The 19984-nt window shown below is 34.9% G+C and overlaps 1 protein-coding gene across 1 annotated transcript in view; it reads right to left on the minus strand.

Annotated features, from left to right (window-relative positions):
• PPFIA2 (PTPRF interacting protein alpha 2) overlaps nt 1-19984 on the minus strand; it is a 145226-nt gene that overhangs the window by 90903 nt on the left and 34339 nt on the right. The window contains exons 3-4 of the mRNA XM_066319228.1: nt 19341-19505; nt 9544-9618 (exon numbers count right to left, since the gene is read on the minus strand). Of these exons, the coding sequence (XP_066175325.1) occupies nt 9544-9618; nt 19341-19451 (186 nt within the window). The 5' untranslated portion in view covers nt 19452-19505. The remainder of the gene's footprint in view (nt 1-9543; nt 9619-19340; nt 19506-19984) is intronic.

Consider the following 19984-nt stretch of genomic DNA (forward strand, 5'->3'; position numbering starts at 1 on the left):
TTAAACTAACTTCACCAGCCTGAATGTCTCATTTGACAAATGTCAAATGACCCCAAAGGTGACAAAGACAGAAAGACAAGCAGCTATGTTCTGAAACCTGAATTCATACCTCCAGCGCAGGATAAAATGGCATCCATTTCAAAGTTTATGATTCCCAAAATAATAGATCAAAGAGAAATGATATATTCTTTCTGATGTCTCATGAAAGGCACTCTATGAACACTGTGAGCAAATTAACCATTAGATATTAAAATTTTCATGGAAATACTTTGTACATGCAATAGTGACCGCTGCAATGCTTGTCAGCTAGGCACACTTTTACCTCTGTGCTATGTTCTTTACTTTAGGAATTCAATATGTTAAAGTGAGGCATTTGTTAAAGTGACCTTATGAAATCAGGAATGAGAACTGCAGTCCATTGACTTGTTAAACTTCCTAAACAGATTGCCAAACTGATGACACAAAATCCAAACTGAAGTTATCCTTGCGTCTAATCTCATGCTGACTATGAACAATCCTAAACTAACCATATACAAGCAACCTTCCAATTTCATTGATCTCCTGGAGTTTTCAGGTGTGCTGGCAAACAGTTGTGAAATATGCTCAACCACACATCTGACTCATGTGATCCCTATGTTCTCTCAGCTTGTATTTCTTTGGCTGACATGCCATTTCCTCTTTCTTTGTTTTTTTTCTGCTTTGGGTGAGGAATGTGTGGCAAATTGGAAATCCACAAAATCTGTGCTGGAAACTCAGATCTTTCTTATTTTCTAAGTCCCTGGAATAAAGTAGAGAAGATCTATTTATCAATCTCTGAGGCATCTTCTTCAGCTTCACAGAGCTCTGTCATATACTGATATATTTGTTTGCTGTTGTGCAGAAATATCAGGCATGCTCTGTGATCCCTCTGTACTCATTAATTTAAAACACTGTACAGACCCCCAAAATAACTCAAACAACTCAACCTCAAGAGATCCAGAAAGCTGTCCATCCATGCTGATTTATTGCAGAGTGGTTGTGTTATTTGATGATGAATACTGTGTCCTACAGTTATTTAGCTGCATAACCTCATGGAGAGCACTGTCACTCCCTGCCTGCCTGCCTGCAGCCCCAGCCTCTCTTCCATTAAGAAACCAGGCATGGAGCTGGGGTGTGGGGACATGTAACCTGGTATTTAACTCCCAAGCATGGAGTTACAACGCAGTGAGTGTGATAGGATCCACTCAGCGTACCAGGATTTGTGCAGCATCCCAGAACAACAGCTGTGTGACAGAATGTGCACCTGAATAGATGCCACTACAGCCATCAGCTGCCAAAAATCAAGTAATGCAATTTAGCCAAGTCTATCTATCAATACTTATGAACCCATTAACTACTGGGTTGTATCCTACTTTTTAGGCTATAGAAACAACTAACCCATCATCCCAGCTGAACCAATCTCTATCCTTCTAAGAGCAAGAATATTTGAAAAGAATCAGATGAGCCTGAGTCCTATGAGACACTTTACAGAGCTCCTGTGGTAGTAAAAAGAGTGATTGCTGCTCTCCCCATCTATGGCACAGGTCGCTGTGCTACCTGGGCTTTACAGTCATGCTGTCCAGCCAACAGCTGTATGAGCAATGGACACCATGAGACAAATTTATACTGTTAGGTGCTACAGAGCAGGAACCGTGTTTCAGTATTTTATTTCCCACAAAATGGCATCCTGCTCCTCTACTGGAGCTCTGTTGAGGGCATTGTAATGCAGTAATGGCCATAGTAAACGTGCAACAAGAACACTTCCGTATGGAAGTCAAAACAAATATATTGCTACTAAATAAACAACTATATATTTATATTTCTGCAGCAATCTAAATTGTGGTTAAGATTTGGCCACAGTTCTTAATGCACAGAAAAATGCAATCTCACCACAGGCAAAAGTCTGAAAATTTAGGCCACAAGTATTAAAAAAATGAGAATATAACATTTAAACAGAAGAATAGTATGGGTATTTGTAATAGAATTCGTAGTTAGATTTCCTAATTTCACATTACAGTAGTGGCACCTAATTTGTTTTCACAATGAGCAATCTATAAAACAAATGCTTTTGAAACACAGACACAGATATATGAAAGAATATGCTGGAATAGCTTTATGCTCATTTTGATGAAGATGCTAATTTTATGGGAAGTTTGTGCTTCGAGGTCTAAAGGAAACTGGAAATTTTTAGTCTCCAGTCATCATTTATTCAGTAAAACAAGGCATTAAATCACCCAAGTTTCTAATCATGAGGGACCAAGGTTTCATTAAATCAAATATTTCTGTCTGACATAAAAATGAAGCAGATTTAAAGAGATTTGCAAAAAATATTTCAAACATCAGTCTTACTGCTCTTTTAATGTATATTTAAACAGTTTCTTCATAGCTGCACAGCAGATTTTGGGCAAAGAGCAAAGAATGAGGAAGTAGAAAGCCACAGTTTGACATTGCTTTTACCTTTTGCCATGCTCCCTTAAGCATTATTTCACTAATCTAAAATTTTTCTCTTCCTTTAATGCAAATAACAGCTTACAATAGTTTAACAGCAAAGTATGCATGCTTTTGTTGATACACGAGAATGTGTCATCACAAAAAAAACTGAGAGGCTGGAAACAATCTCAGGATATTTTTAAAATAAATTGAGCAGAACAAAACTCTACTCTTCAGTGATAAATCTGTGACACTGGGATTTATACTAGTCACAAATCTTTATATAAAAAAAATCCCATAAAGAATTCTACAAAAATGAAGAACTAATTAGCCATGACACAAAGTTCTGAGAAAAAAAAATCAAAATTGCAGTGGAGATCCTTAGTAGCCAGAATTTTTTATGTCAGTGCGAGGGTCTGAATCCTTCCTTAACAGCAGTAAAATTCTGAAGCAGCTGAATACTCTCATACTTAGGATCTTAGAATATTTAGAAAATATAACCAGAAATAACAATTGTCTTTATGACATATTATTCAAAAGAATATAAAAAACACTAAAAGAAATATATACAAGCTAGCAAACATTCAATATCAAACATTTTATTAAAATTATTAAGCACACTGTCTTTGTGAAGGAGTAAAAGCCTTCAATCTTCAGCTACATGTTTCCTTAAGGGCTCCATGAACACATGAGCACAGACCATGAATCCTTTCTTACAAATTGGTGTCTTCTAAAGAACACATTGGGGGCATTCAACTTTGACAAAAAGACAGTGCAAAATGAAAACATGACATTGGTGTTATAGGATTTGTTACAGGTGGCCACATGCTAAATGGAGGGGAAAGAGAACACAACATTTCAGAATGCTTTTTGAAAGCACCCTAAGACATTTGGGAAGCAACACACTTCTGCTCTCCAAGACCATTCCAGTGAAGAAGACCAAAGTTGGTGAATGTATTTAATATTTAATTTCTGCATTGCATACACTACACTGTGTACACATAAATGTAGTGTAACGTACACCAGACTATAACACATAAATAGGCTTAAGTCACTAAGATTTTTGTATAAAAATACTATTATCTGCAAAATCATTATCTGCTGTCATGGTAGAAAATGCACGGTTTTTTAGCAGCCAAAATATGAAGATTTTTTCTCTGTGGTAGAAGTTTATGGAAGTTACTCAGGTACTAAGAAACCACTCTTGCAAGTGCAGCAGCGATGCTCATCTCAAATATGTCAATAGAAATTTTTGTTCTTCAGTTGCTACCTGGAAAATTGACTCAGATCTATTCTGCTCTGTATTTTAGTGAAACACAAAATTAGTGAAAAAGGTGATGGCTATGCAAAATTAATCAATGCCCTCAATATTCACAAAGCATTTTAGTGCTTTTTTTCCCCTCTGAGAACTCAGATTAGAATTAATTGAGGACATAAAATGAAATATTTATGGCAACTTAACTGGTTCTTTTTCACTTTTTTAAAAAAATAGGTAATGAAGGCTGTAGTGCTGCTGTATTAATTTTCAACCTCTTCAACTTCCATGCTACACATACTAATTTAAATGTATAGAGAAATAAATTAATGATGTAAAGCATGTAGTATAAGAAATCATCACTAAAACAAATCATCATTTTGCATCATTGCCACATTTAAAACTTAAGGGCAACAATAACTTTCTGCAGAGGTAACATTTAATTAGATGGCTAAGGTTAAAGGCAAATTTAAAAAGCAATTATATATAGCATTTAAAGTACATTTCAAATCAAGATATTTTTAATTATGTGCAATTTTGCAGAAAAGATATAGTTTGCTACATTTACATAGTCATTTAAATTGAAGTTCAGACCACAAAGAATATCTCTTCAGAGTCAGATCTCTGCAAATCTATAGCTTATAAAGAAATGAAAGCAAAAATTAAGATATAGGAGAGAGTTCAAAAAGGAGTAACTTGCAGTTGTATCATTCTGAGAAAACTTGGTGAAAGGAGATAGTATAGAGGAAGGTGTTTCAGATTCTTTACAAAAAAATGTATGCCTCAAGTCACCAGGATCAGATATAAGTCATCTGCCTAGCCTTCAGAAAAAAAAAAAAAAGGTCCCTTAATTCCACCATTTCATCCAAAGTTTTGATATCTGTAATTTCTGAATTCTGGACTGATGAATTTTTTTTGTAAATTGTATGCTCAAGAAATGCACATCTATTTTTGCCAGCAAACTATTCCTTTTACAAGACTTTTACTCCAAAAATCACTTTGAATTGAATTTACACAGAAAGCCCAAAGCCACCAAGAAACTCCTGTTAAAAAAATGCCTTAACCTAAGTGGAAATGAAAAAGTTAGGCATGGAAATATGTTTTCATATGAACCATGGATAAAAAGGACATGCCACATTTAGCTAAGACTTCACTTTGAAATACATATTTATATGAACTACTACAGAATATTTCATTAGCAGTAATGATACCATAGTCATGTCTGCACCAGCCATCATGGTCAAGCCAAAAACTTCCTCAGCTGTAACAATTTTACTGCATTTTTCACTGTGTTCTTGATGTGCCTTGAACAGAAGAAGTTTGGCAATTAACATGGTATTTGGAATTTCTTTGCTGTGTAAGTGGATACATTTTCTGCTGTCTCTGGTATGGAACATAAAGAATTAGGAATTTCAAACCATCCTCTCTTTTCAGTGATGTAAATAATTCATAAATGCTATAAAATTAGCATTAGGGTATCCTAATGAGTAAAGTAACCAACTGTCAAGAAGAAACCCAGAAACCCACTGCCTAAACAGGAGAATGTAAGCAGTTTTATGAAGCAGTGAGCTATGATCCAAAACTCCTGCAAGATCTCAGAGCTCCAGGAGTTAAATTTAGCTTTAAAGTCAAGTAAATTTTTACAGAAGTGATTGTAACAGTGAGGCTTTGAATTGAACCCTGAGTGTTTTAAAATATAATCTATGTGTCAGTTGACAGAGGCAATATAATGATATTTGACATTTGGAAATAGCATTGGCAATTGGAACAAATGCTGAGGAAAAGCATATGGTAGTACAGTGATATATACAGTCAAATCAGTAGTTTCTGTAATTTAATGTTCTGCAGTCCTAATGTTTTCTGGGTTCCTAAAGAGTATCTTTGAGGTAATAAATGTAAATAAAGCTATATTTTTCATGCCACAGTTTCTACTAATGAGGAAAGACGGAAAAGCCAGCATATTAACTGGAAACAAAATAGGGTTTTGGAATGCCACTTATCATATGATTCTTATTAACACAGAAAGATGTTGCAAGGGATGGATAATTAAAATGAACAGGAGAAAATTTATGTGGAAATTAAGCACAGCCATTAAAAATATATATAATACTACCAGTATTGTATTGTATTGTATTGTATTGTATTGTATTGTATTGTATTGTATTAACTATGTGTAAAGCTTGATTTTACTAAAAAAGCCTTGGGGAAAAAAGCTTTAAAGGTTGTTTGGTTTCTTTTTTAACTATTTGTTGAAGGCTCTTGAGAAACACGGAGATCTGTTAATGGAAATTGCAACAGTTGTCATTTAACACTGCAAATTGCTGCAGAAGTGGTTTGAAAAGCATCACCATGGGTCATGGTCTATAATCCATGTACTCTTGAGCTGTGGAAGATGCTAGCACTTGGGTTCCTGGGAATATAGGGCACTAATGACTGACCTTGGTGTGTTGTTTGCATGTGTGTAGTTTAGCATACTTTCAACAATGATTCACATTTATAATGGTAATAAGAGTATTTCTAAAGCTGTAGAACAAAAGTGGTTATTTTGCCAGCATTTTCAACATTTAAGTTAATTTCCATTAAGGTCATGCATGACAAAACTTTGAAGATAAATTCACTTCCCTTGCCAACGAGATTCATTCTCCTCAAAGCAGAGTGTAAAAAGGAAGCTAGTTAGCAGATTGTTGTTTAACTGTGCAAATATTCATACACTCACTGAAAAACATCTCATTTCCCTGAAAAATACTCACAGAACAGTATTTTACCACTGAGTTTGTTACTGGATATCCCACTTGCAGCTTGTCTAATTGTTAACTGCAAAGTACATAGTGAAACTATTGGAGAGACAATAGGTTACATGGAAGAAGATGAGAACCAGCATAATTACAAAAGCACCTAAGGGGTAAACAGATTTAGTTATGTATTACAGCAATTTTAATTAAAAACAGGAGGTAAATGTCTCAAAAAATTGTTTACAGTATCTTCTATTCATCTTGTCTACAACAGACATAATGAACAGGACATCTGCTAGTCATGAACTAGAAATGGCTTTGAGTGCAAGCAGAATAAAAAAATGCAGGATGAACATGAAACTTTATTACTGCATTAATCTGGCCCCTACCTGCACAAAAACTCACAGCAATTCAGTTTGCTGCTATGTATAATGGCCCCTTCCACAATCACTAATCAGTTGCAGCAAATAAAATACATAGCCAAATAACCTTTTCCCCTAGGAAAACATATATTTAAAGAATTTTTAATCCACTCTTTAATAAAATATAAGCTTTAATAAAATACATGCTCATAAGACATAACCCCTTCTCTATTACCCTTGTGTAACTACATGTAAACATTAGCTACACAAGCTGAGCTCCCCCAAAGGTTCAAATGTCCACCCCAGCTGCTCTGGAGTTTAGACTGTGTTACTATTGCCTATCCAATATTAAGTGCTTTCCAAGACTCTGTTTGGAACTAGAGCTGAAATCAGCTTTGCCACTTAGAGATGATTTCACTCCCTTTGTGAGGTATGTAATGTGTTACAAAGACTGTTAAATGAGAGCTTAGTTACCACCTAATGATGGGAAACTACACTTTTATTGTTTGGGTTTTTTTTTAATATAAGAATATTTCCAATATGTACTCATGAATGTCTGCAGTTTCTCACTGTTGCTGTGTCAGAGCCACAGCCACAAGCTTTCAGGGAAAGGGAACATCTTAACCTATATATTTCTGCTACTTTGTCATATACCTAAACACAATTTGTTAAATCAGGGAACCAATTTACTGTCATCATTTTCTGTTTAGATATAGTCCTGAATATAGTACACTCCTAGAATAAGTATGAGAAAATGGGTATGAAAGAAAATACTGATTCTCCTGGGAGAACAGACACCAAGAAAGGACTACAGAAATTACAGAAAACCATATATTTAATTCCCCTAGGAACTTAGCCCATTTATTTTCATATATAGTACAATAAAATTTTAAAGCCTTTTATTGTCTGTGGAATTTACTGTGGAATTTAGCATAAAATTAGACTTAAATACAGCAATGATCTAATTATTTTTGTCTTACTCAAATAACTAATTGTGTGAAAATTATCTGAACTCTTGTTCAAATGCATAACTGTTCAAAAATCATCCACTTGTTCTCTTCCATATCTCTTCCCATTTCACTGTTTTTTCATTATTATTTAATTGAATTTCAGTTTTACAGTCCCTCAAAAGAAACTGGAATAAAAATGTTCAGATTATGTTAATGGTCATGTTATGGTCATGTATCCTAAATGTCTTTAGTGTCATGTGGACACAAAAATTGTTCAACATTTCTAAAGATTTGGGGTAAGAAAACCTATGGAAGCCCTATTTCAATTTAATTTCTTTGTGCATGCTTTTATTCCTTATTGTCAAAAAAGTTTCACTAATTTTTAAAATTCCACATTCTAAAAAGCAAGGCAATTCTCTAAAGACCTGTCCTGTGCCCAGTGAAATGAATTTGGATTTATTTGGATGATGAGCAAGAGAGATTGGAGCAATGCAATGCATTTCAGTTGGCCTGACTGACCAAAAGGACCACTTGCTATCTGAGAGACACTGGTGCAAATGACAGAATACACAACAGAGTGTAACTATATTACTTGAACACAACTTTTCTGGATCCTTCTGAAAGAAGAATCTTCTTCTTCTTTTTTTTTTTTTTTTTTTTTTTTTTTTTTTTTTTTTTTTTTTTAACAGATAAAGTGCAGTTACCTCAGAGAGCAAAGGGATGAATCAAAATATTGTATTAATAGTTTATCATACTTATAAAAAACGTACTAATATATTAATTGAAGATTCTGCTTTTAAGACGTAATTTTAAGAAAGTACTTTTTCCAGCATAAATTAGTTAAAAATACTTCAGGAGTCTCTACTTTACATTATCACACATTATTCTGAATTATGGGTATTCCACTTTTCAAGAACTGTTTGGTAGTGTTTGAGATTGTATGTGGCTTCTGTCTTAACCTTCAATGAAATGACACCAGAAAAAGGCCATAACCCAAAATGGTTTTAATCTAACTTTCTTATCTGGATTATTGTTAAGAGTGTCACATGTATTCAGAACACAAGGGGAATGGTAATATCCCCAGCAGGCTCCATCTTTATATTATCAGGGCTCAAAATCACCTCTCTAGGATGTAAACTTTCTTCTAAATCCATGTAGTTTACAGCTGCTCAATACAGACATGTTTAGCTGTTCACCTTTTCAAACAAAAAGAGAACAGTCTGCAAACAGGAAAAAATATCTCTTGTCCGAGTTCACAACAGTTACATGGCAGCACAGAACACCATGATACACTGCAGTTAAAAGGCAAGAGACAAACCTACATTTCCCAGTCATCCATAATCCTTCCTTCATCAATGTTAACATTTATAGAATGAGTATATATATATATATGTAGGTGTGTTTTACTTAATTTTATAGAAAAATGGAAATTTGGGTTATTGAATTGTTTATAGCCTCTGACATATTTGTTGGTTCACTCCTTTTCCAAGTCCAATAAGAAATTTTGGAATCTGTCACTAGTTCTTGGATTTTGGCTTGCTTGCAAGGGAAGAGGAGGGAATAAATTGATAAACAGAAGGTTGTATTAATCTCACAACCACCTTAAACAAGCCTAACTGAGAAGATTACTCAGAATGTAATTTTCCTTTAGTTCTGGTCAATTTTGGTTTTATTTGTTTGTTTGTTTGTTTTGTTGGGGCTTTTTTCTAACAGTTTTGAAGAAAGTGACAGGGAACACATGGGACAGAGTATTAGAGAAATTTAATCTCAAAACGGGAGAAAGTGTTTTATGTTACCTCCTGGTTAGCAGCAGCTAGTTCTTCTTCCAGTGCAGAGACTCTTTCTAAAGAAACCCTCAGTCGTTCCCTTACCTAGAAGAAAAATCAAAATATGTGCAGTAACGTAATTTCTATTAGTCTTTAAAGATTATATAATCTGCCATATGCTCTACTGTATGCCCTGTCACTCCATTTGCAGGCATGTGTGTTGCACCCTTTCATGAGACATGCTGTGGAGTAAACATTTAAACCTAACTATAGGAAAATTTAACCCATTAAAATAGGTGCCAAATTTTAAATGCCACACGGCTGTTCCCCAGTCTGCCTATAATTTTATGGAATACACAGCAAATGGAAATATTTTAAGACCACATTAGGCATAAAAATAAAACTTTCACAAACATATTTTACAAAGGATAAAGAAAAAAAAAAACATTTGCAGATGTTTTAAGTTCACTCCATGGAAGATAACTAATCTGTTTATAGTAACTGAATGCAATAAATTCATTGAAAAATAACTTGTAGCATTGCCTTCAGGCCCATATACTAGAGATCTTTTATATCATCATGCATTTGTTTCAGTTTTGCAAAAATTCATAAACAATGTATACCCTCATAAGCAGAAAATGCCTCTGTGTTTGCATCAGTTTCATAAATAACCTAATCTGTTCAGAGGATTATTATGATCTCAATTATTATTATTTCTAGCATTTTAATTATTGCTAAATATTGACTAATAATAGTTAATACTAAACCAATACTAAATGTGTCCAAATACACATTCATAGCTGATTTGAGTGCTCTGGCCCATTGCCAGCTCATGTAGCTCATGTAACCTAAGCCAGCATTGTAGCTGAAGTCTCCCAGTACAACCAAAGGCAAATCAGACCTGAAGTGACCTCCAGGGCTGTGTGTGACTCTCTCTCCTGGTTGTTCAGGGACCCTGTCACTCTCCTAATCTACAGAACTTCATTAGGCACCTCACAATAAATGAGTTTATAACCTGGCTAATCAGTCAACACTCAAGGTATGTTTTTTCACATGTTCCAGCTACACCACAGCAATGCTGCTCCACCTGCTGATCCACACATGTTTAAAGCTATTAACAATCTTTGTAGGGTAAGGTAGCACATACTCTATTAGACCAAGAGATGTAGCTGGAAAATGAGGCAAAACAAAATCAGTCTTTCGTTTACAAATGAACATGACAGGTTTTCATTGCTTTTGCATCCTTGACAAATAAAGGAGATCCCTAAAACAGCTGTATATGTTCTAATGCTTTCCTATTTTTTCCAGTGATAGCACTTAGTCTAATAAATATTACCTTTCTTTACACTTCATTTTCATTTACTACTAATAGAAATGAGATTTTGCAAACAGATTCACTATATCCCAAGAATGGACTTTGGTAGATGAAAATTAGTAAGCAAAACTATAACCCAGAATGTTCACTTGACTTTGAAACTGACTAAATATAAAGATGAAATACATATTCAAGAAATGAACACCTTAAAATAAATCTATTCATCCTTTCTAACAGATTCAAATATAGTTTTTATGCAGTATTTTGAGGCTTTTGTTCCTCTTTACATAGTTTATTTAAAACAACTAGTGAGGGGTACAAACCTGTCTTCAAGATGCCTGATTTCAACTTCTCTAACTACAATGGGAGCTGGTATACCACAGTTTCTTAACAAAAATCTCAGCTTAGATGTTAAAAAAAAAAAAAGAAAAAAAAAAAGGAACAATTACAAACATGTTTCTGGCTTCAATCCCTTTGGCTGTAAGCTCTGCCTTGGGACAACATGATTGAGAGAAAATTCACAAGCAGACAGTGGTTAGAAGTCAAAATTAAATACAATGAGTTGGCCACTTTACTTGAATTTTTTTTATGAAACCTCCATGTATTCAAGTCCAAGTGTTTTATAAAGGATAATGTATTTTAAAATATACATTATAATATGTCTAACACTGACATTCACTTTGAATGGTGCTAGAATTTGCAAACTAACTAGGCCCCATTACTGAGGATGTCACAGCTCTACAAGGAGCTGGAATCAGAATTATCCTTAAAGTTAACACAATGTGGAACTGTAGAACTGAGTCCTAGTGGGTTTCATACAGCCATTTTAAAGCTTGTAAACACCACTTCCTCTAAACAATGGACAAATCTGGATACACAATTTTTTACATGGCAGTTCAGTAAAACTAGGTAGAGAGTTAATGTTTCTATCCTGACTATTGAGCTATTACATTCAAATACATTTCTTTTCATTCCTGGCCTACTGTCAGTGACTACACTGAACATTACCAGTGTAAGACAAAGCAACAGTGGGACGTTGTTTCCTTTGTCCTGCCTTGCCTCAGCTTACCTCGCCTTTCTCCCGCATACACAGTTAATACACTGCCTTTTTTTATAATGACCTAACCAAAATTGGTTAAGTCATTATAAAAATGACCTTAAAAATTACCTATAAAGATGGGTCTTATTTGTTCTCTGAATCTAACAGTTGCTAAAGGAACTGAAAGCAGTTCTGCCTTGGCACAGAAAATATAATTTTTTCCTTTCATCTGACCAGTGAACAACAAATTCAGATTTAAATATGCCATAGTGACATTGAAAGGTCTGCAAGTAATTCTTCATTTTCAAACACAAATAACAGCTTTTAAAGTTGAAGAAAATCTTTGGTTCTATTAGTAAAAAATAAAGAGTTACACCAGCACTCTGATTTGAAGGAGAAATCTGCTCTGGTTTACAACCCAGAAGCTGTAACTTTACTTCTCATTTTACATTTATTTGTCAGTCATACACAAATGTATTGCAAAGGATTGTTTATTAGATTCCCTCTAAGTTTATGTTTACAGAAAAAAAAAATCCCAAACAGAACCATCCTCATTTCTGAAAGGTGCAGGAAAAGTTGTTGTTCCTATGTTGTTGGTCACTGTCTTGTTAAAGAAAAAGGAACATGAACAAATGCAAACTATTTTTATCTGACAATATTTGTTGTTTTTTTTTTTTTTTTTCATATGATGAATGCTAATTAGTGATTGTCATATTATACTATTTTCTGTTTTCTGGAAGTGACAGTGAATAACTGTAGTTATATAAAAATTATCTTAGTGAGATCAAGTGTATCACTTCAGAAGTTACTCTGCCTAAATTTCATGTAATTTTTTCAACACATTTCTATTTTCTTGGGCACGCCATAGAGCTTTACTAAAAAAGGTTTCACAAAGTAAGACTAATCAGATATCAACTGATCTAACAGAAATGCTACCATAAACATTTTTAAAGGACAAAGACCTGGAGAATAGAAGGCTCTAGGCAGAATTTATAGCACTTCCCAGTTTCTAAAGGGGCTTACAAGAGAGCTGAAGAGGGACTTTTTACAAGGGCAGGTAGGGACAGGACAAGGTGGAAGGGATTTAAACTGAAAGAGGACAGATTTAAATTAGATATTAGGAAAACATTTTTTTACTATGAAGGTGACAAGACAGTGGAACAGGTTAGACTTCCACAGAGAAGCTGTGGATGCCCCATCCCTGGAAATGCTCAAGGCCAGTTTGGATGGGGCCCAGAGCAACATAATCCAGGGAACAGTATCCCTAACACAGCAGGGGGTTCAGACTAGGTGATTTTTAATTATTTCTTTCAACCAAAACCATTTTGTGATTTTATGGTTGTAGTGTCACAGACACAGCAGAAGAGAATTGCTCTCTCCATGTTAGAGGGTGTATCCAGCATATGTCCAGATAACTGGGTATTCTTCTGGTTTTTAAAGGCAACCACATCATCTTTAAATGTAACATAGTCAATGTCATGTTAACACTGCTGTGAGTGCAAAATATCACCCATTTTTCCCTGTCTCTTAGCAACTGCTTCCCACTTTTTTGCTTACTGTCAAATTCTTTCTTCATTCTCTTCAGATCTGCAGTCCATAAAGAGCTTTTAAAAAAACACTTACATGCTAGAATTCAATCACTTTTTTCCCCCACGAACAGTCTATTGAATAAAAATTCTCCTAGCTACCTGTTAATGAATAAAAAATAGTGACAATGCTGACATGAATATGATAATTTTATTTGCAAGAATATTAAGTATACTTTTCTGCCATTAATTAATCTCAAGAGAACCAGTGGGTTTTTGATTCTTAGCAAGACAGTAACATCTGGTAGCTGCTTTCCAGGTGAAGATCAACTGGGCGCTTTTGTTACAATTCTGATCAAAAAACTGAGTTTGGAGAAGTTGCTTCTATCTTCTTTCCAAATGCACATTTTTAAAGTTTAATGCAAAATAGGAAAAAAGTCTGCAGGACAAGAGACATGTTCAGATAGATATTAGAAGTCAAGTAGAACTATAAAACGGCACAATTAGCATACTTATTTTTCTAGCTTTTGTTCTTCCTGAATTGTCTATAGGGACTATGTATTTCCTGACCTACTCAATGTCTATTCTAACCATGAAGTTAACATGAGCTTCTATTTCTTATTCAGCTCTAATGATTTCTAGAAAATATTGTATTCACTTGCTCTTTTATAAACAATTCCATGTATATTCATATATTATAGTGCAAAATATTTTGTACTGTTGTCTTACATTAGTTCTACAACTTTTCATTGCATGAAAAAAAAAACCCACACAAAAGGTATGGGCTACTTAGCAGCAGTAAGAGAAGTGTTTGAGACCTGTAGCATTAACAAGGACAGGGTCAATAACTGAAGGGAGGTTTCCACTCTCTGAATACTTCTGCAAATTTCACCTGACTTATACAATAGCAAAAGCTATAAGAAATGTTAAGTCAGAATTTCACATTGGTCCTAGCCTAAATCACTCCTAAGTTCTAGTGTTTAAAACTTCACTGTTTTTTTAACAATGCTCCTTGTTTGAGAGATATGACCTAACCTTACACTTAGGTAAGATGGTGACGATGGTGACTGAACTTAATTTCTCACATGATGAAAATTTAAAATTGCTAGCAGAACTGTCCATGTGCTTTGGTTTTGTATTTTTGAAAATGCTAGCATAATTATATGTATATTTTTTTTGAAAATATGTATAGCTTCTGTCAAATTAAATTTCTAAATAACACCACCACCACCACCACAATAATAATAAATACAGTTAGTGTGGTATCAGTTTCATTTGCTGTGACACAGCTTACCGAAGGAGACACAATGACATTTTTCTGAGGGACACAAAATTGTAAACATTTCTAAACTAAATTATCTCTATCATTATCCCCATGCCCTAAAGTGGAAATTCTCACATACAATAAAACAGCAAAAACAGTCTGTGAAGACTTTTGTTTGGCACTACTAAGATCACTTACAGATGATGGGGTGAGACTAAAAGCATTCTCCTACCACGTCCTACTTACTAGAAGATACCCATTGTGTTCAGCCGAACAGGACTGGCTCCCTCACATGGGAAGCTCATGACAAGCTTTCATTCTCCACGGCTGTGGCATGTAGATAACAAGTGGGACCCTGAAGGAGCTGTCAGACTGAAAAAGCTGCAATGATAGGCATGTTTCCTCTGAATACTGCAATCACAGCTCTCTCTGTGGTGATCTCTCTGTGGCGATCTATCTTTTGGACAAAAGGTAAAGGCAAAGCCCAGACTTCATGTAATAGATAGAAAGTCAACAGACTTTGAAATAAGTTAAGGTATCACTCCTGACTCTTTTTATACTTAAGCAGGCCTGCCTAGAAACTGTTACATGTTATTTTTCACTTTCCAATCTGTTAGTAGGTTTCATTACACTTTCTTATAGTAATGAGTATGGCTTTGTAGTTTTTGTACTGTGCACATAGCAATCCTTTCATGATCAGTCAAGTTTTGTGGCAGAGCTTGTTGCAACACATCAAGATGTTGTAGAGTAGGAAGTGAAAACATGAAAGAAAATTTGCATTTAGGCAGAATTATAAGATTTTCTTCATATTTTTGTAAGTTTAAAGGGCAAAACTTCTCATGAAAATATTTTGTTATGCTTTTCCAAGTATGTAACTACATTGATCGTTTCAGTGTCAACATTTTTTGTGAAGAAAAAAAAATTAAATAAAAATTTGCATTATTCATTTGCAAAGGATCATGTTACATTTCCAGTACACTTTTGACAGTTTTCATTACTCTTTATCCATTAACCTACTTCAGCTTTGTGCACATTTTCTGATGGGGTACTGTTTATTTTGCTGTGACATCAGTGTATCATAAATCATGTTTTTTACCTCAGTTTTACTGTGAGATTCTGCCTGCATGTCTCCCCTGAGCACAGCAGCAGAGTCTATGTGAGGGAAGCATTACCCACAATATAGGAAGACAAGACACATGTAAGTCAAAGGCAGTAGATTGACTCCATCCATGGATGCCAAGAGACTTGATTAGTTTGTCACAGCAAGGTCTTTTTCAGCTTTTAAAGTAGGAGAAGTCAGGGAGATTCCTGATGAGTGAAAAACTCACAAATGTTTTGTCCTTCTTCATGAAATACATGAGTTATCCTGGGAAGTTCCAGGAAAGTACAAGCTGGCCAGTGTGGGGAAGGTTACAGAGCAAATCTTCCAGGAAGCATTTTCAGGCATATAAAGGACAAGACGGTGATTGGAGAGAGCCAGTATGGCCTTGTGAAAACCAAATGATATCTGGCCAACCTTACTGCCTCGCATGATGAGAGGACTGGCTCCTTTGGATGAGAGGAGAACAGTGAATGTTTTCTTGTCTTTACTGAGGTTTTCAAAATCTTCCATTTATCCCCAGAGAAACTGGTGAGATGTGAATTGGTAAAATAGATTCCACGGTGCATCAGAAATAGACTGGACTGCAAGAGCTTTGTGATAAGTGACACAAAGTACATGTGGCAGCCCATTGCCACTAAATGCATAACCCTGGGGAGCGAGACAGGATTCAGGAAGAGAAAGCAGTTTTGCAGAAAATACCTAGGAAATTATTATTTCCCTCCAGACTTTTAAGGCTGCATTTGGTTTTGGGCTTCCTGGTAGAAGAAAGATACTGGCAGATTTCAGTGAAGGCCCACCAAGCTGGCCATGGGCTGGAGCACACAACATATGGGATGGGCTGAGAGACCTGGGTCTGCTCAAAGCGAAGAAGAAAAAGTTAGTGGGAGATCTAATTGCTGTCTACAACCAGCTAACCGGAAGATGTGGAGGAAATAAGCCAGATTCTTCTTGCAGATGAATGAAGGGAAGATCTTGCAGGACAAGAGGGAACCAGTGCAACACTCAAGAACAGAAAGTCCAGACAGGTATCATGGGAAAAAAGTTACAGTGAGGCTGGTGAAACACCAGAACAGGTTTTCTGCCTAGAAATATTCAGAAGTTATTGAACAGGACCCTAAACAACCTGAAACAGTTGGCCCTGCTTTGAACAGGAGGTTGGCCCAGATGTCCCTGAGGAGCTCCAACCCACATTGTTCTACTAGTCCCTGAAAAGCTTCAATGCATTTTTATAGGTGGATTGATATCTTATTTCTGAAGGGTCTGAAACAAATCTAACTTACATAATTTTACTGTCACCATGCAGAATATATGACTCACATGCCATAAAAAAAATTTTAGCACATTTGGGTGCATGCAGTTTTTTAACTTTCATTATTTTTAAATAACAATCACCATAATCCTGACAATTTGTGAAAGCATTATATTATCAAGTATCTGGGTATATCTGATATATGCAACGTCTTTGATCCAATCCTTCCAGAGACACTATAACAAAACCAGGTATTTTTTATATAGGATTTGTACTTGAAAATAATGTATGCTGGGTTTATAAAAAATTATTTTTAAGTAGTTTATTAAACTGTTTACTGGATTTATCTCAGAATGTTTTATAGTAAAAATGTGATTTATTGCACCAAAACAAAAAGGATTCTACACACAGATAAACAGCATGTTGGAAAAAGTAATTTTGACCAGTTTTGAAACTTGTTTTGTAATGGAATGAATCTTCTGTTAATATGATTGCAGATGGCTAACTTTTCTAGCCTTATTGTTGTCATTATCAATGAGACAGGAATCAATTACATGCATAAGATGTCTACCTTCATTCCAAATTTTTTAACCTGTTAAATTTAAAATAATATAGGAATAGAATTTTCAAAAATGCAAGTCAAAATTTTCAATAATATAAGTCAAAATACTACATGCAGCTTCAATCTAATTCAATACAATAATTTTCAAAATGGGATGTAAAATAAGCTGTATAGTACCAAAACACTAAAAAATTCACAAAAGAAAATGTGGAAGAGGTACACAACTGCTGAATAATCAGAATGTATTTCAATTTTGGTTATTCCTATCTCTCATACTTATCCAACACAATGTCAAAAAGTATAAAAGCTGGAGAGCTCCCTATGCTAGCTTTATGGGTATTTAAAGTGCTGGATAGAAGATCAAAGCTCAGAGCACAAATCCCATCAATACTCAAAAGGTCTTTTTAAGAATTCTTTTTAAGTCTTAATGACATCCAAAAGCATACTGCAGTGGATAGAAGTCAATATTTTTCCTTTTCTAGATTTTTTTTAAAGATGCTTTCACGACATCTGAGTAGAACCTTTAACCCAAAAGATATACCTAAACACATAATAAGTTTTTATTTGGTCTAAATTCCTTAAATTTATTTAACTTTGAACCTGGTAACTAACCTAGTATGACTCATAACCCACAGTGTCTCATCCTTTCATTACCAATGGTGTGTATATATATATATATATATATATATTGCTATAGATCTGCATCTACCTCAGTTCATTGAAGTCAACTTTCTGAGTATGTTTCTAAAAGTTAATGTTAAATTTCTTACTGTGAGACCATTAAACTGGTTCTGTACAATACAGCTCATCTGTGCAGTCAATAGTTTCAGGTGCTGTGCTGCACAATGTCATCCCTGCTTACTCAGCCATCTCAGAGAAGCAACTCAGCAGCAGCAATGAGCAAATCAGCCAAAACAAACCCCGTAAGGAATGAGGTACTTTGCTCAGGAGCCCTGTTTCTCACGTGCCCCCTGCATGTGTAGTTTTGAGGCACTAATTCAGAGACATCACCTTCTGAGTATATTGTTCCTAGACTTCAACTAGATTTCTGAATTCATGTACACTACGCTCAAGGTGATTATTCACAGCTATACAAAGTTTCATTGACTTTAAATGCAGTCTTTCCAGCACAGGATACATGAGGAATGCAGTGAAAAGATCTTCTTCATTAGCATGACTTGATGCAGTTATCAGTGGTTTTTACCTTGATTCTATAGACCCTTCATCACCTCTATTAATGAGGAATTTACTACTTAATTTAGGTTATGCTACTTGTAAAGGGAACTCTGTCCTTACGTAGCAAAGGCTAAAAAAGTCTCTGAAATTTAGGAGGTTTTCCTCCTAAAAATATCTAAGAACCAAGTTCCGTTATGTAGTTAGGAACATCTTATTCTGCCTCTCGATCTTTTTTTAAAATTTGAGATATGCCTACATTTTCATGGCTATAACTTAAAAGCACATTTTACACCCAATAAATTCCATAAGGTCATCTTTATTTAGTGCTAAATAGGAGAAGCTTGTCTGGTGAGATCTGCTTATTTTGAGAAGTCATTTCAATTGTCTACAAAAGATAGCTGAAGTGACCTCGAGTGCATTACAGCTATTGGCCATATATTCTTACCATCCAAATTTCTCTGAACACCTATAAGTGCTCTAAGGACAGGATTTATTCCAAGGAGTAAACAAACGATACTGTTCCTCTGCTGCATCATAAAGCACAATTAGGCAAGTTAAAGGTTGTATTTAATAAGCTTTTTTCCCATACTGTACCTTTTCATCCAAAGCCTTGTGGTGCTCAAACAGAGATTTCAGAGCTTTGAGGACTTCAACTTCACTGGAAACTCCTGAGGGAGACTGTGCTTGCCGTTTCACCACTGTCATCCTCAGAGACCTTTCGTGTCTCGAGACAAGGCACTCCAAATGCTCCAGTAACAGCTATTGGATTTGAAATAAAAAGTTATTTATTTCTGCATCCCTAAATGCCACAGAAATTCCAACTACAAAGTGCATGATATCAAACAGCAATTTTCTTGCAACCTCATTGTAGGAGAGATTGCTGGAACTATCAGCAAAATTTCATGTTTCTAAAACAGAGGGACTAAATGGAAAAATAGAAAATCTACTCATGATTTCACTTTAACTCTGCTATGAAAAACAAGAACAAATCACTAAGCATAGGATCACTATTTTACTAAATTAATGACATATTTACATATCATTTGTGATAGTAATTGATGAGTATTGACAGCCAAAGAAGTAAAGACAGTCTAAAGAATCATGTAAAAATATTAAATAAGTTTACAATTAATTCAGCCTAACCGTAATATACTTTCAATTTTTCTTGACAACAACTTAACAAAATATGTAGGAGTGAACAGTATATTTTGCTAGAGTTTTAAGACTATTCATTAGAA

This window comes from Sylvia atricapilla, chromosome 5, assembly GCF_009819655.1.
Source record: "Sylvia atricapilla isolate bSylAtr1 chromosome 5, bSylAtr1.pri, whole genome shotgun sequence".
In the NCBI taxonomy this organism is placed as follows: Eukaryota; Metazoa; Chordata; class Aves; order Passeriformes; family Sylviidae; genus Sylvia; species Sylvia atricapilla.